A 14,274-nucleotide genomic window follows, 5' to 3' on the forward strand; every position below is an offset into this window, starting at 1 on the left:
TAGAGACCACAATCACCAGTAATCTAACATTTGTCAGAATCATATTGTGCTCTCTTGCTCTTGTTCTCTGTCAGGCTCCCAAGGAGACACTCGCTAAGTCGGTCCTGGCCGAGCTGCCTCAGCAGGTGACCCAGTATTTTAAACAGCGGAATCTACCGCCCACCAACACAGCACCGGAGTGAGACGCCCGAAGACGAGAGCCCACATGCTGTACAATAGCTGAACTAAACCTCTCTTCTTGTTAACAGCAGACAATACAGATTGAAAGTGTGTATATCAGCTGTGAACAAAAAATATGTTGTGAACAAAAAAATCAACCATTGAAGAACCCCTCTATTATATTTGCAAAGTATTAAAGAATGTTTCCAGTGTGAATCCATCTGAAGTGATAATCTCCGTCTCTTAAAGCTGTCCCCCACACAGAACTATGATGATAATGTGCAAAGGACCGTGCATGTCTCCAGTGATGGCAGGTGTCTCCAAATGATATGGATATATATCAATATGCACTGACCTTGTAGAGAGATGAAAAATATCTTGATTTATCAGGATGTAGGTTTTTTTGCTTTTTGCATGTGTGTGTCTTGTGATTGATACCATGTGATAAATACAACTCCTTGGTGTAAAGTCCCTCCTAAGCTGAAATATATCAGTGGTTTAATCCCCTCCCGTTGTCGTATGGATCCTTTCCAGGTAGCGGATCAGATGAAGGCTGTTTGCTTTTGTGCTCACGTGTGCAGAGTCACAGTCTGAGCCTGAACAGAGCGATGTTTCTTCACCCCCGCTCCGTCGTCAGGGGGTGGTTTTAGTTTTGAAGTTTTGAGAGAGGCGGGTTATAAAGCTCCACTATGCTTATTTGATTCAAGAGGACAGAATCAGAGGAGGAGGAGGAGGCCGTAGTGGCAGCTGTAGCACTAACACAGAATAGATGTGGGATACTGTGAACACATTAGGCTGTTAAATATGGGGCCATTTTGCGCGCTTTTGCAAAATCCTTTGACTTCTGATGATTTCGGTTCATCCTGCATGTTGCCAATATCTACTCACTGTTTACAAACTGATGCCGATGATCACAAACGCATGTTATTTTTTTCTTATCAAATGATGTATTTATCAGATTTTGTAAATATTCTATGAGATTCTGTTAAAAAGAAGGAAGTGTTACATGGCAGGTGTCAGAGAAGGCTGTTAGTGTCAGAGCTGTAAGGAGTGGAAGCAGAAGAGGAGATTCTGATATGCATATATATCGAATGTATATTTATATGATGCTGTTTATGTTCTGATAAGCCAATGTTTCTGACATGTTTTTAATGTACTTTTTATGCAGTGCTGAATTGTGTACTTCAACTACTACTATGTGTATTGCTGTGCATCTTTGTACTAAATGTGTTGCTGTTGATTTTATAAAGTTGTGTCTATGTCCACACTCAGGTTAATAAACTGAAGGAAATGTCCTCTGTCTCTGTGAGTAATAGAGCAGCACACAGCAAAACGAGATGCAAAATTACTATAGAGAGATAAAAAAAAAACAACCACAAATAGACACAAAATGGCTACCTAGAGACAAACTGACCACAGACCACAAAGAGAGACACAATTGCTACAAAGAATGACCACAGAGACACAAATGACTACCAGGAGAGACAAAATTACCACAGAGACACACAAAATGACCACAGAGAGACAAAACAACCGCAAAGACTAAGAATGACCACAGAGACAAAAAATGACCACTAAGGGAGACAAAACGACCAGCAAAGGGACAAAAAACGACCACAAAGAGACACAAAATTACCACAGAGACACACAAAATGACCACAGAGAGACAAAACAACCGCAAAGACTAAGAATGACCACAGAGACAAAAAAAGACCACTAAGGGAGACAAAACGACCAGCAAAGGGACAAAAAACGACCACAAAGAGACACAAAGCAACTACAACAACACAAAATGACCACCAAGAGAGACAATATGACCAGAGAGGGACACAAAATGACCACAGAGACACAAAAGAAACAAAAAACAGAAATGAAGTGACAAAAAAACCCACAGATGTTAAACCACTACAAAGACCTTAAATGACCACAAAGAGATGCAAAACAAGAAACGCGATTGGTGGTGACAAAAACCCCACAGATTTGTGTTTTATGACTCAGCTCAGATTTTTTTTCCGTTGTTTTTTTTTTTCTTGGACTGAAGAGATAATGAATTACAGCCTGCTGCTACCATTTAAATGGACTGAGTGAATTCAGCTCAAACAAAATGTGGCAGCAAAAAAAAAAAAATCAGTCCACATTTCATCCTCATCACACCTCCATCCTTCAACCATTGTGGGCAGTATGTGGTTTTCCTGGTTCAGTGCTGCTTCATTGGACACATACCACACTGAGGGTCACACTGAACATGCTGATAGCTGCCTGATAGATGCAGTTTCTGGGGCTGATTTTCATCTGTTTGATACGCCTCTAAACTCAAATCCTTGGCTGGTATTTTCTGTGTTCATGGTTATATTATTTGTTGTCATGGTAACTCTTTTCACAGCTACATCAGTGACATTGAGCTTTATCTGTCGGTTAAACTGAGAAACCAACGGCTGCCTTAATGATGTCAGCGAGCTGTCCTTGGACAAACCAGAATGCTTGTCACTGGCTGTGAACACAAGATAAAATTATCCTGAAGTCCCATCATCACTGTGTACAAAGGCTTTGAGTCACTCTTGTAGCTCGAGCAACACACTCTCACACAGACATTTTCTCTGAAGAGAATGAGAAACATTGCGCTGCTTAAGTTGTTCAATGACACTGAGAGACTTCACTAGATTTTTTACATCATCTCACCTCGACACCCATCCTGTTTTTCTATCTCAATCAGCTTCACATGCACATTTCTGCTGCCAAGGTTTTAATGAAGACTGAACACACATCCCAGAATCCAATTACACAAATTACTTTTCATCTAGTCCAATTTCTCACATTAATTTTATGGTCCATGAAGGTCTGGCTCCAGGCTGCATCTTAGATCCTTTAACCCCCAACAAACTGGTCATCAGGAGTTGAAGAATGAGCGAGTTTACAGAGCCAAGCATTCATCGTCCATACTTATCTTTAAAACCAGTTCGAAACACTTTGAAAGACAGACAATGATGAAGATGATGTATTGTTACCTTAACATAGTGAGCCGACTGAGTTGGAAGCATTTATTTTTTGCTTGGTTTCATATCTTTGCACAGGCAGCGAATTGACAGATGCACAATATGGTGATGCTGTAACAGTTTTATATGTTGGCCTGAGCTGTAGGACTATAGGTTACTGGGATTTATGAGGTTAGGAATAATTTCATTTTTCAGTTCTGTATTTTTAGGATATATTGTTATAACTTTGCTGATCCTCTGCTTTTCATTCCGCACCATCACAGGTCAAAATGACAGTTTGTAAAATACTTTGGTTTATGACCACATACCTCCTAAACCATCAGCCTCAAACTGACTCTGTAGGTCAGTAAATTGAAGCAACTTAGCCACTCAGTCACACCACTGGAGGAAATGTATCAGATTACATGAAGCTCCCTCTGGAGCCACAAAAGACTATATACATTATATAATGGTGAGTGTTGTATTCTCTAAGCGTTAACACACTTTAATGTGTGAAATTTAAATCAACATTGCATTGCGGACTTTGTATCTTTTAGGATACTTTTTCCTGTGTTGTCTTCAGAAGTCAGGACTATAGGCTTGTTGCAGCAACAGCACCAACTGTACTATAAGCCCACTGTTTATATGTTACACTTCTCAAATAAATGCAGTATTATGTAGAGTGTAAGTCCAATTTTAAATTCTAATTACATGCACGCTACACAGGTGAAAAAAATAGGACCTCTCAGTATCCTGCAAATCTACTAGCTCTATGTCTCTGTCACACACACACACATAAAACACACAGTAAACACACAGTAAACACACGTTACAAGCGAAAGTTTTTTATTTCTCCCCGCTCAGACTTTGACCAACAAAACAAAGCTCCATGGCCTGAGACAGCAGCAAACAGTCCAGCATCTTTTCAGCATGATGTGACTTTGAGACAAACTACTGATGAGAAAACACAGTACATCACACAAATAAAAACATTATTTTTCAAACCTTTCAGACTTTGCATTGAACCCACACACAGAGAGAAAGAGAAGCGTGTCCTGCCCCGGCTCTCTCCTCTGCTGCTGATAGCTATAAAGGTGTGAGTCATGTGACACAGTCTAAAGCAGTCTCCTCCTTGCTCCACAGCTGTCAATCACTGTTCCCTCAGCCAACAGCACAGCTTGCAGTCGCTGTGGCTTGGGTTGGGAGGGGGGGTGAAGGGAGGGGGCAGGATGTCGTCGGGGTAGGCAGTGCGGGATTGGTTGCTCGGCTTAAACTGCGTGAGATGTGATTGAGGGAAGGAAGGGTGGAGGCGTCATGTTTGAGTGCCACAATAGCAAAAACCACAAATAGATACACAGATTTAGTTGAGAATAGAGTTTAAATTGGTTTTACTGATGATTAGGATTACATTACTGGACTGAACTTTGTCTGATGACAAAGAGCAACAGTTCAACTCACAGCTGTGAAAACAACAGGAATACTAAAAATGTTTGCAAGGTGTGTGTGCTGCCAGTGTATAACTATAACATGATACAAAGTGTGTGTGAGAGTGTGTGTGTGTGTGTGTGTGTGTGTACCCCTATATCTGTGTGTGTGTGTATGACCTAATCCGTCTATGTGTGTGCGGTTACCTTTTCTGACAGGCCATTCTAAAGGCGTCAGATTGTGTGTGTGTGTGTGTGTGTGTATGTGTGCTGATGTGTGTCTATCTGTAGGCCCTGCTGTGCCGGGGGTACGGCAACATGATTGCGTCCACGCTACCTTCGCTGTCCGAGCTGCTGTCAGAGTCGCTGCTGCCGGAATAAACCCAGAGTCCCGGTAAAACGCCGACGCACACGGCTGCCGACGGTAGGTGTACCACGCCTTGACCGGAGCTCAGGGGAGCCGAGGGGGTCTTCGCTGTCAGACCGGGGACTTTTTGTCGATCTTCAGCTCCCCCTGCTCCCCCTCCAGCTCCTTCCTCCTGTTCTGAACAGCATAACAGACTATCAGATTCAGAGATTGTAAATCTGTGCATCAGGCTCATTTAAAAAGGTCAGCCATGAAAATTTGGAGAGTAGGAAATTCTAATGTAACCAAGGACAGTTGTGTTAACAAACATTAACACAACTGCATTTATTTTTGTTTCGTCCATATAGTTTCAGTGGAATGCAGGTAAAAAACTTTTTAAAAAAAGTTTGCATGACACAAGTACTTTGTTCTGGTGAGGTCAACTGTTTGTAAAAACATGTGCATGCATGCATGTTAAACACAGTCGATCCTGTACGCTGTTAATAAGACTAACTGAATATATAGCCAGGTTTCCTGTTCCAGGCTGTTAAGCCCCAATCAAAGATAATTCACAAGGTATAAGGAGAGAAAATCAGCTGTCTTCAAAAACTTTAAAAAAGCCATATATACCAGTGGACCTGTTAGTTTAAAGCTGCACTCACCAATATTTATACATTAACAATGGATCAAATAATTATTTATAACGTGAAAGGTGTTGCTTGTATGCTATAATAAGAATTTCCCCTAACTCTGCTGAGCACTTCTTTAAACCAATTATGTGGTTTTACATCCTTAAACTTAGCTGCTTTGATTCACTCTCACTGGTCTCATTAGGCTCCTGTCCTGTCAAGAGGGGGCTGATTTAAATCAAACTGCTTTGATAACTCTGCTGACACACAAAGACAGTGACTAGTTGATGAACTAGCTCGCATTTAGCTCCTGATAAGCCAGATACTCTCAGGTATTCTTAGACAGCTAACAGGAAAGTGAATATTGACTAATGAAGGCTACTGTTGCACCATTTCTCTTGGATATGTATGAGGCAAATGTTTGGTGATCCATTTTCAATACCAGCTTGTATGATTTGTTAAAGTCAATGTTTATTAATGTTGTTCTCAGTTTGCTCTGCTGCTGCAAATGACCAAAACAACAACTAGTTGCTGCAGCTTCAAACACTGTTTACACAATGTGTTTAAAGAATTGAGTAAAAATGTTTTATGGGATGCACCTTGATAATGTTGTTGTGCGCACCAGTGTGAAAAATTAGTCTAGAGCCCTGAGCAGTTATCATGGAAATTACTTTGGTCAACAGTACTTTTCTGTTACTTTCGTTATGAACAGTGAAATATAAAATGTGACGTCTGCACAGAATACATATTTGTGGACAAAATGAGAACAGACACCTGACCTTACCTAACATAGCTTAAGCAGGTAACAACTACCTTTCAGCTGTGCCACTGCCCCACTGGGTTAAGATCATATGAATCAGCTGGCCCTGAGCTCTCTGTAGACTCTGGTTTATCTTTTCTGAGGTTTTTCAATATGAGGCAGATCTGCCTAAACTTCAAGCATATGTGGTGCAAATGAATCTTTTCACACTTCCACTGTAGCCCACCTGTGTGTCTCTCTCCATTTCCTGCTGTTTCTGTTGCTGCTGTTGTGATTTCCACCTTCTGTTTCTTACTGCTGTCTGACGACTGGGACGAACTGAGGAAGAGAACGAAGAGATGGTGAAGATTTAAAGCTGCTCCAATAAAGATTTTCATTACAACAATGGCTGAGATAAAAACCGTTACTAAACAAATGAGGTCATTCAAAGTGAGAAACCCACAGAGTATTATCATCCAACTGCAGTTCCCCTCGGCTCCACTGAGCGTTTTAGTGTCTTTCAGCTCATTGTTTTGGTTTATGACCCACAAGTTAACTTGAGGATGGAGGTTAAGTCTTTTCACTTGTTCTATTTTTTTAATCACAGAGGAATTTTACCATGACAGATGGACACTAACAAACTTTAAGTGAATGCTAATGTTGCTCAGTGTTGTGGGATATGTAAGAAGGCAACGGCTTGCTAAAAGGTTTGTCATGTCAGCTTTGTTAGGTAATAATATGTGTTGTGTTTATAGTAGGTCCTGTTGCCCTAAAGCCACAACAAATTAGTTAACGCAGGTTAAAAGGATAAGTTTCTGCATACCTGCGTCTTTTAACAGCTCCAGCCAATAAATGGGCCTGAGACAGGTGGCTGGTTCTTTGCTCCGGCCCTGGATTTTTCGGCCCGGCCTTCTTTTCAGGCTCTTTGCGGCTTTCAGTGGACGCCTTCTTCACTAGAGCACTGTAGGGGTACAGAGTTAAGGTAAATAAACCATAACAGAGAGAGTAGAGAGTTGGGCTCAGGGGCAGGAAGAGAGACACTGAATTCAGCAGCAGCCCATCACAAATTACATCCAGTCCTCCCTTCAGGGGGAGCCATTACATCTTTCCATCAGTGTGGTGGAAGAAGTGGCACAGTTCTGAAAGGCTAAGTAAAGTACTTAGGCAGAGAGAGGTGACACAGATATGGAGTCTAAAAGGAGAGCAGGAGATGGACGTGGCTCAGGAGACATGAAATCAGGCCGAGATGCAGAGACAGAGGAAAGTAGACCGTGAGAGACACAAAGGGACAACACAAGGTGTGAGACAACAGGGACAAGAATCAGCAGAAACAAAGTGGGGCACTGAGTGTATGTGAGGTACAGATGAGCAGCTCTGAGTTTTCACTGCATTGAGTAAGGTCTGCACCTGTCTCTGAGTACTTGATGTTCACAGCAACTGCTTTAAATCGTCACTGTAGTTACCAGCCTATGATACAGTTTCCACGACAACCCAATCTCTTCTTCATCTGCAGACGAACCGCTCTGTCCGCAAAGACAAAGAGGGGGTGACAGAGAGCAACGGATGCAAAGCACAGAGAGCAACAAGCAACAGGCACAAGTACTCAAGGCTCCTAAACCTTTCCTACAGTCAAGCTTAAGCACTTTTCAAGGTGCATTATCAAGCTTTTCCAGCACCTTACATCCGTGGTAAATTCCACATTAAAATTCAAGCATTTTAAAGGATTTCCAGTGCTCCTACAAAGCCTGAGTACTGGACACGTATGCAAATGTGCTGTAGTGTAGTATTTACATGTTGACTGGACGCACAATATCTTGATTATAGGAGTTTTGTTTATAAATTAGATGGTCTGTCTTAAAATACATTAATTCTTAGCAGTTGATTATCTTATTAATATTTATCAGACTTAACATTTTTATTTCAGAAATAGAAAAGACAGCAGCTGGAGAGCGGACTGACCAACCATAAACACACAATGCACTTTTAAGTTGCAACTGTACAGACATGCTGCACTTCTTCTAATGTGAAAAAACAAAGAGCACAGCCTGAATGACCCTGATGAAAAAGTTTACTGAGCCTACACAAAATATTCCTGGGCTCCTTCCGTGAGCTAAAATTTGAGGTTGTGTAATGCAGCTATATAATACATTTTGTTGGCATACAGGAGAGGCTGGTTCCAGACCTCTGCCACACTGCCCACAACTAAGATTTGTTCAGCGATCGTGCCCACTCAAAGCTGCTTTCTCCAGTTGGACAAACACTTGGCCAGTCAGAGTTTAGTGGGCGGGATTAAGAATAGGGACGCCATCTTCCCTCACAGCAAGCTAGACTGACAAATTCACCAGCCTCATGTTTTGGTCAACATTACCTTATCACAGATATATCCTATCAGTGTATGTGTCGGAAATATCAGCACAGTCCAACTAGATTTGAGGTAATTCAGAAACAGTGTCACAATATGTAAGAACTGGCCACATATTGAATTCATACTCACAACACATAGGAGGCAGCATATCACCAGAGTAATCACTAACTGATGCCAAGTGTAGCTGTCGTTCGCTAGTTAGCTCAGTTAGCTCAGTTAGCCGTGCAGCTAGCGGTCCAGGCTGGGATTGCAAGGCACGGCAGAAGCGTTGGCGTTGGCTGATTAGCATCCTAAACCTTGCAAGTCAATACATATTGGTCATAACATCGAAACGGTTACTCCTCCACATTCTGTTGATAATACCAGTTAAGTCTTGAATGTTTTCGAAAAGAAAAAAGGTACATATTGCACACACAAATCTGAGGGAAATATATCATCATCATCCTTTTTTATGTTTTTATGTGTAAAAAAAAAAAAATGACATTGTAAATGTCAGTAGATTTGGATTTTAGTTTTTTCGAAGGCCAACTTAAAAGTATCCGTCTGGACCTTACAAGCTACTTAGCTACCTAGCAACGGTCATAAAAAAGCAACAGAAAAAAAGACATTGAGTGTGGATGAGATCGATGCAGCTGTACAAGTCGTTTTAAGTTGAGATACTGAAATAACTCAAAGATGGACATGTTACTATCCATGGGAAAAATGCTAAGTTAGCTGCCCCAAGCAGCTGTTGGTGCACACATTGGCAGAATATTTCCCTTTCTAACTGACTGGCTAGGGCAAAACAAAATAATCCCAACCAACAACAAATCAGGTAACATAAACACAATTTCATTCAAACAAAATGGGATTTCATTCGATTCATTAAGCTACAAGAAGAAGAAAATCCATTTTCAATCACAAACACACTGCTTGTAATTATTCTGTCCTTCTGATGAAGTTGAAGGACCAAATTATAGACCAATCTGTTCACAACAGAGTGCTGGCATAACAAATGAGGATGGACACGTGTACAAGGTGTATGTGTAAATGTGTTTGTGTGTGTGTAATGTATGCATGATGCAGTCCCAGCAGGAGCTCGACTACAGTGGAGCTGTGCCTGCCTCTGCCAACACATAAAGCTGCTTATCATATATGCACCAAGAGACTCCCAATTAGCAGCATGCATGTCTTTCAACTGTTGCAAATAGCATGAGGTGCCCAAAATGACCAGAAAACAGCTTCACTGATTAGCTGAGGGAGATACTGAAACACTTACTGAGGAACTCAAGCCAAAATACAGCACTGTGTGGGGAACTGTTGCTCTGCTATAACATTCGTAACACACTCATCACTATGGACACGTGGTTTAGGAGGCTGTGTGCAGAACACCTGGCTCTCATGTAGCTCACCACCAATTCGTTTTACACTAATTTACACTTTTACACTGCTAAGTGCTGCATTTAGTACTAAAATAACACTGATTCAATTATGTGAGTGACAGAAAAAGGCAATAATTAAATAAAGGTTTTGGTTATGTAGTATGTAAGACACTGAAGATTACAGGTTATACAGTAACGCAAATGCTAAAGATTTTGATTTTACGAGGACTTACATAAAATGTATTAGTGCTAACCTTTGTCCACTCCTGTTTTTCCAAGATGAATGTCGTTGTCTGCAACAGCATGCATTCATATTTCCACTCCACTGTAATAAAAATGGAGGCCCTGCTCTTTATTTTCCCCTTTTAATGGTGAATCATAGTATTGGTGCTCCATTGATGATGGCTAATTTTTATTCCCAACACATGAGCTTAACTGAGAAAAACACTCAGACTTGACTGAACTAATTCTGTTCAGCTGTTCTGAAACTGAAAACTCTCAATTTCCCATCTCAGTTACTCAGAGTTCACAGTATGTGAGTGCCACTGCCATATCTTAAGTGCAATGATAATGGATTCTATCAACCTCTTGCAGAAGGAAGTAGAACCTGCATCAACACTAACAGATCTCTGGCAGAGCTGGTACCTAGCAGCCCTACATGTACAGTAGCTTGTAACTGATACAAACAAAGAGTCACATTCATACATCAGAGATGAGTGAGCTAGCCAAATAAAGCAAACCGGAAAGCCAACAGAGGATGTACTGTAGTGAGGTATAAACACTTATAATACCACTGCTTGAGATACAGCTGCTGTGACTTTAAACCTGTAAAACCTGTTATCACTCACTAAACTTTAAAATGGGGGATAACAGATTACCTGAAGTGACGCTGGCTGATTAAAACATGTTTTCTATAACCAAACACGTGATAAAAGGATATTCTGTATTCCAACAGTTCCTGCTTCTCCTCATCCCTGCGCTGCTTCTCCACCAGGCACTGTTGCCGGGAGACCTCGTCCAGGAAGCTGGACTCATCCTCGTCCAATCCTCTCACCATGTTCCCTGTCACCATGGAAACAAACATGCTCTCAACACATGGCAGTAGATTGATTGCATTTTTCAGAAAACAAACCTCAACAGATTATTTTATATCCACACAAGAGTGAAGTGACCTTTGTGTGAAATCTAACAGACCCTCATGGTGAAAGACAATAAGACATGTGCTTTGAACAGATTCATGACATTTACTGTGGATTTCCACACTGACAGTTTTCTAAACATAATGTAAATCATTTTTTAAATGCTTGAATTGAATGAGGGAATTCTTTCCCAATGAATCTCCTTACTAAAATCTTACTAATTAACATTAGGGAATGACACTGCACAGCTGCAAACCTGCCATCTGCGAGTGAAATGCAGAAATACTGAATAACTTAATTTTGAACAATAATGGCAAGAAAGCTTTAAACAGACACAGCTGTGTCTAATTTTTTAAATTATTTTAAATCCTGCATTGTTTACATCATGTTAACTAACTTGCAATCATGTTCTTCACTGCCTTTGTTGACATGTTGCTGCTATTCTTGGTGCATCACAGCCACCTGTAGGTCAGTGGAATAGTGTAAAACTGGCAGCAGAGTGTCTATGGTGTCACCCGTGCACATGTTGAGCATGTTTATCTTTACAACACATAGCTACTGGCTCTTTGTGTTGGTAGAGAAGCAGAAGCAAAGCATGAATTCAATCCTTGATATCACATGGAGGTAAAAGTACTAATGACAGATAGAAACAGAGACAGCGACTCACTGAATTTGAACTGCTCCTCATATTCATCTTGCTTCTTGTCTTTCTGCTCCTGCAGCCGCTCAAAGAGGGATCGTGGGTCATACTCCTCCTCTGGGGCCTCTGAAGAGTACACAAACAAACTTGCGGATGTAAGCACAGCTGTATGTATTTTAGAGGATTGGTGCATTTAAGATCTGTGTGTAAGTGTTTGTGTTCTTACCCTCTGGGTCTTCAGGTTTCCTGACTTTCTCCCATTCCTCCTGTCTCTTCTTCCTCTTCTCGTCAAGCTCAGATTCTGATACAAACTTCCTGCTGAGGTCGACGCCCGCTGCCCCTCCCCCTGCCATCACAACTGACCTTTGCAAAAACACAATTTACTTATTACTCCAAAAAAAAAAGTTTTTCCCTCAAGACTGGATGCAGTTCATTTCTGCTGGGACTACTAGGTGAACAAGTCTATAGCAGCCGTTTTCCTCTGGGGACCCACACTGAGACTTTATGGATTCAATCAATATATTAATTTCCTATGCTGTACATCAAAGAAATCTAATGATCCAATGCATCAATACTCAGCCTGTGTCACAAAACCCTTTAAACCACTGCTATTGACTACTGCACATAACCATTACTCACATAACAACCTAAAACTGCAATTTAATGACGCTTTAAACAAGCGTGTGCAACCTCCCTATGGACATGGCAACAACACACGTCAAGTTTAACGATGCAAGATTAATATGTTCTTATCTGCAGGGGGCCCAGTTACGAATTAACCTGTCTAAATGTAATGCTGAAAGAGCAGCCATAAAGACATCTAGATTGATGTTGTATTATCAGAATTAGAGACAGGCCCTGGCCAATTATCAGGGAAGAGAATTCAGCATTCTTCAATTATCAGTATCAGTGATTTTTCTGTGAGATTGCAAATAAAATAAAATAATTTTAAAATGTGCTACTTTGGCTCTGATGCAACATCCTCTCACACAATGTCCTGCCAACAACAATATCTGATTGGTAACATGTCACGATTAATAGCCTTTAAACACTGAATGGTCTGAATTTGCAAAGTAACTAGTAAATAAATGTATCAAATAAATGCAGTGGAGAGTAAGTATAAAGTAGCAGAAAATGGAAATACTCAAGTAAGAAACTTCAAATTTGTACTTAAGAAAATTGTACATAAGTTTATTTCATCACTTGTTGCTCAAAATTTTGACACAAAGATTTTCATTTTTACTGCAAATTAATATCGGTCCCGAATATCGGTTTTTAGTCTACTTGATTTCTGATGATCAGTATTGGTATCAGCCCTGCATAATCCATATTGGCCGACCCCTAGCCAGAATGCATACATATAAATAACAACATTTACGGAAATCAATAAAACTAAATAAAAATCAGACTTTTCCTGAAATTTTGATTTTTTTTAGCCACGATATGGCAGTCACAGTTATAACAAGAGATGACCCAAGGTCACATTAAACAAGTCACATCCCTGAAAATCACATACATGCCAGTGTAGTGTCATTTTGAGAGCACATGGAAACAGGAGACAATATTATTATTAATGCGTTTCACACAGATGGTGGCCACAACAATAACTACACGTGAGACTTTAATGTGTGTCGTTATTTCGAGCCGACTGAACTGAACTCGACGTGTGAGGTTTTGGCTCCCCCTCGTGGTCGTATCTAGTCACTACACGCTATTGAAAAATTATCACAAATGAACGCGTCTCTCCTCAAAGCAGACAGCTCGAGAGACCCGTGAGGGTAGCACAAATTATTGAGTGAGGTCAGGAACGATTTACAAGTTTAGCTTTGCGGCCCATGAGCGTTCAGTTTGTACCGGCCCTGTTGATTCACTCAGCGATTACCGTTACCTAAGGCGACGACAACAACGACAGCCGCTACAGATTAGCATTTTAAGCTACAAGACACACTCGGCTAACGACGCAACAAATCAACACAGCATTCAATCTGCAGTACAAGAGACACGTTAGCTTCCTATTGTTGTAGTCTGGATGCACGCGGCGTAAAACTGTGGACACGCAGATCTGTTGTGTGCTGCAACCCCCAGCTAGCGTTAGCTTCATTAGCATCCATGCAAGCAGCTGTCACCGCTGTTTGTATCGGGGCGCCGTGTCACGTTGGAGAGGCAACACTTTCAGCTGCACAACCGAGTACACTCGAGCCTCCGCGTATGTCTGTTTCATATCATGTTGAATAATGTCTCTGTCGCTTACACTCACCGAGCTCAGCTAGTCGATATGCTGCTCCAAATCAATGACGTGTTGTGTCACTGTAAAAATATCCCGTCACGATATTCGACGTGCGACTTTAGTTCCGACCTGCTCTTCTGCTGCGGGGCCGAGAGACAAACAAGGCAACAGTGCCACCGTGTGGTGAGACCACAAGACAGCAACACGTGTGGAGAAAGATTTAAACAGTGAGGAAAAAATAACTGAGAAAAGGTATAAAATAAATAATGACTG

At 41.1% G+C, this 14,274-nt stretch overlaps 2 protein-coding genes across 2 annotated transcripts in view; one reads left to right on the forward strand and one right to left on the reverse strand.

The window, feature by feature from the left end:
- cpne2 (copine II) overlaps nt 1-1,454 on the forward strand; it is a 50,829-nt gene extending 49,375 nt beyond the window's left edge. Inside the window, exon 16 of the mRNA XM_084363471.1 lies at nt 75-1,454. Within this exon, the coding sequence (XP_084219597.1) occupies nt 75-182 (108 nt within the window). The 3' untranslated portion in view covers nt 183-1,454. The remainder of the gene's footprint in view (nt 1-74) is intronic.
- A 2,506-nt stretch (nt 1,455-3,960) lies between these two features.
- psme3ip1 (proteasome activator subunit 3 interacting protein 1) lies at nt 3,961-14,133 on the reverse strand. The gene is made up of 8 exons (XM_084363377.1): nt 14,032-14,133; nt 12,001-12,137; nt 11,802-11,900; nt 10,935-11,057; nt 7,093-7,231; nt 6,517-6,608; nt 4,893-5,099; nt 3,961-4,404 (listed from the first exon to the last, which is right to left on the reverse strand). Exons 2-8 carry the CDS (start codon nt 12,125-12,127, stop codon nt 4,400-4,402), a joined length of 792 nt encoding a protein of 263 aa, XP_084219503.1. The 5' UTR covers nt 12,128-12,137; nt 14,032-14,133; the 3' UTR covers nt 3,961-4,399.
- Between the last annotated feature and the right edge of the window lie 141 nt (nt 14,134-14,274).

The sequence above is a fragment of the Pagrus pagrus genome, assembly GCF_965226575.1.
Source record: "Pagrus pagrus genome assembly, chromosome: 10".
NCBI lineage: Eukaryota > Metazoa > Chordata > Actinopteri > Spariformes > Sparidae > Pagrus > Pagrus pagrus.

Bases quoted from the DNA above. Each gene is read 5' to 3' on its own strand.
- psme3ip1 (XM_084363377.1), bottom strand. From the start codon at position 12,127: ATGGCAGGGGGAGGGGCAGCGGGCGTCGACCTCAGCAGGAAGTTTGTA. The intron at 11,901-12,000 runs GTAAGAACACAA...TGTACTCTTCAG, and splicing joins GAAACCTGAAGACCCAGAGG to AGGCCCCAGAGGAGGAGTAT. The intron at 7,232-10,934 runs TATCCTTTTATC...TGTACCCCTACA, and splicing joins GGAACTGTTGGAATACAGAA to GTGCTCTAGTGAAGAAGGCG.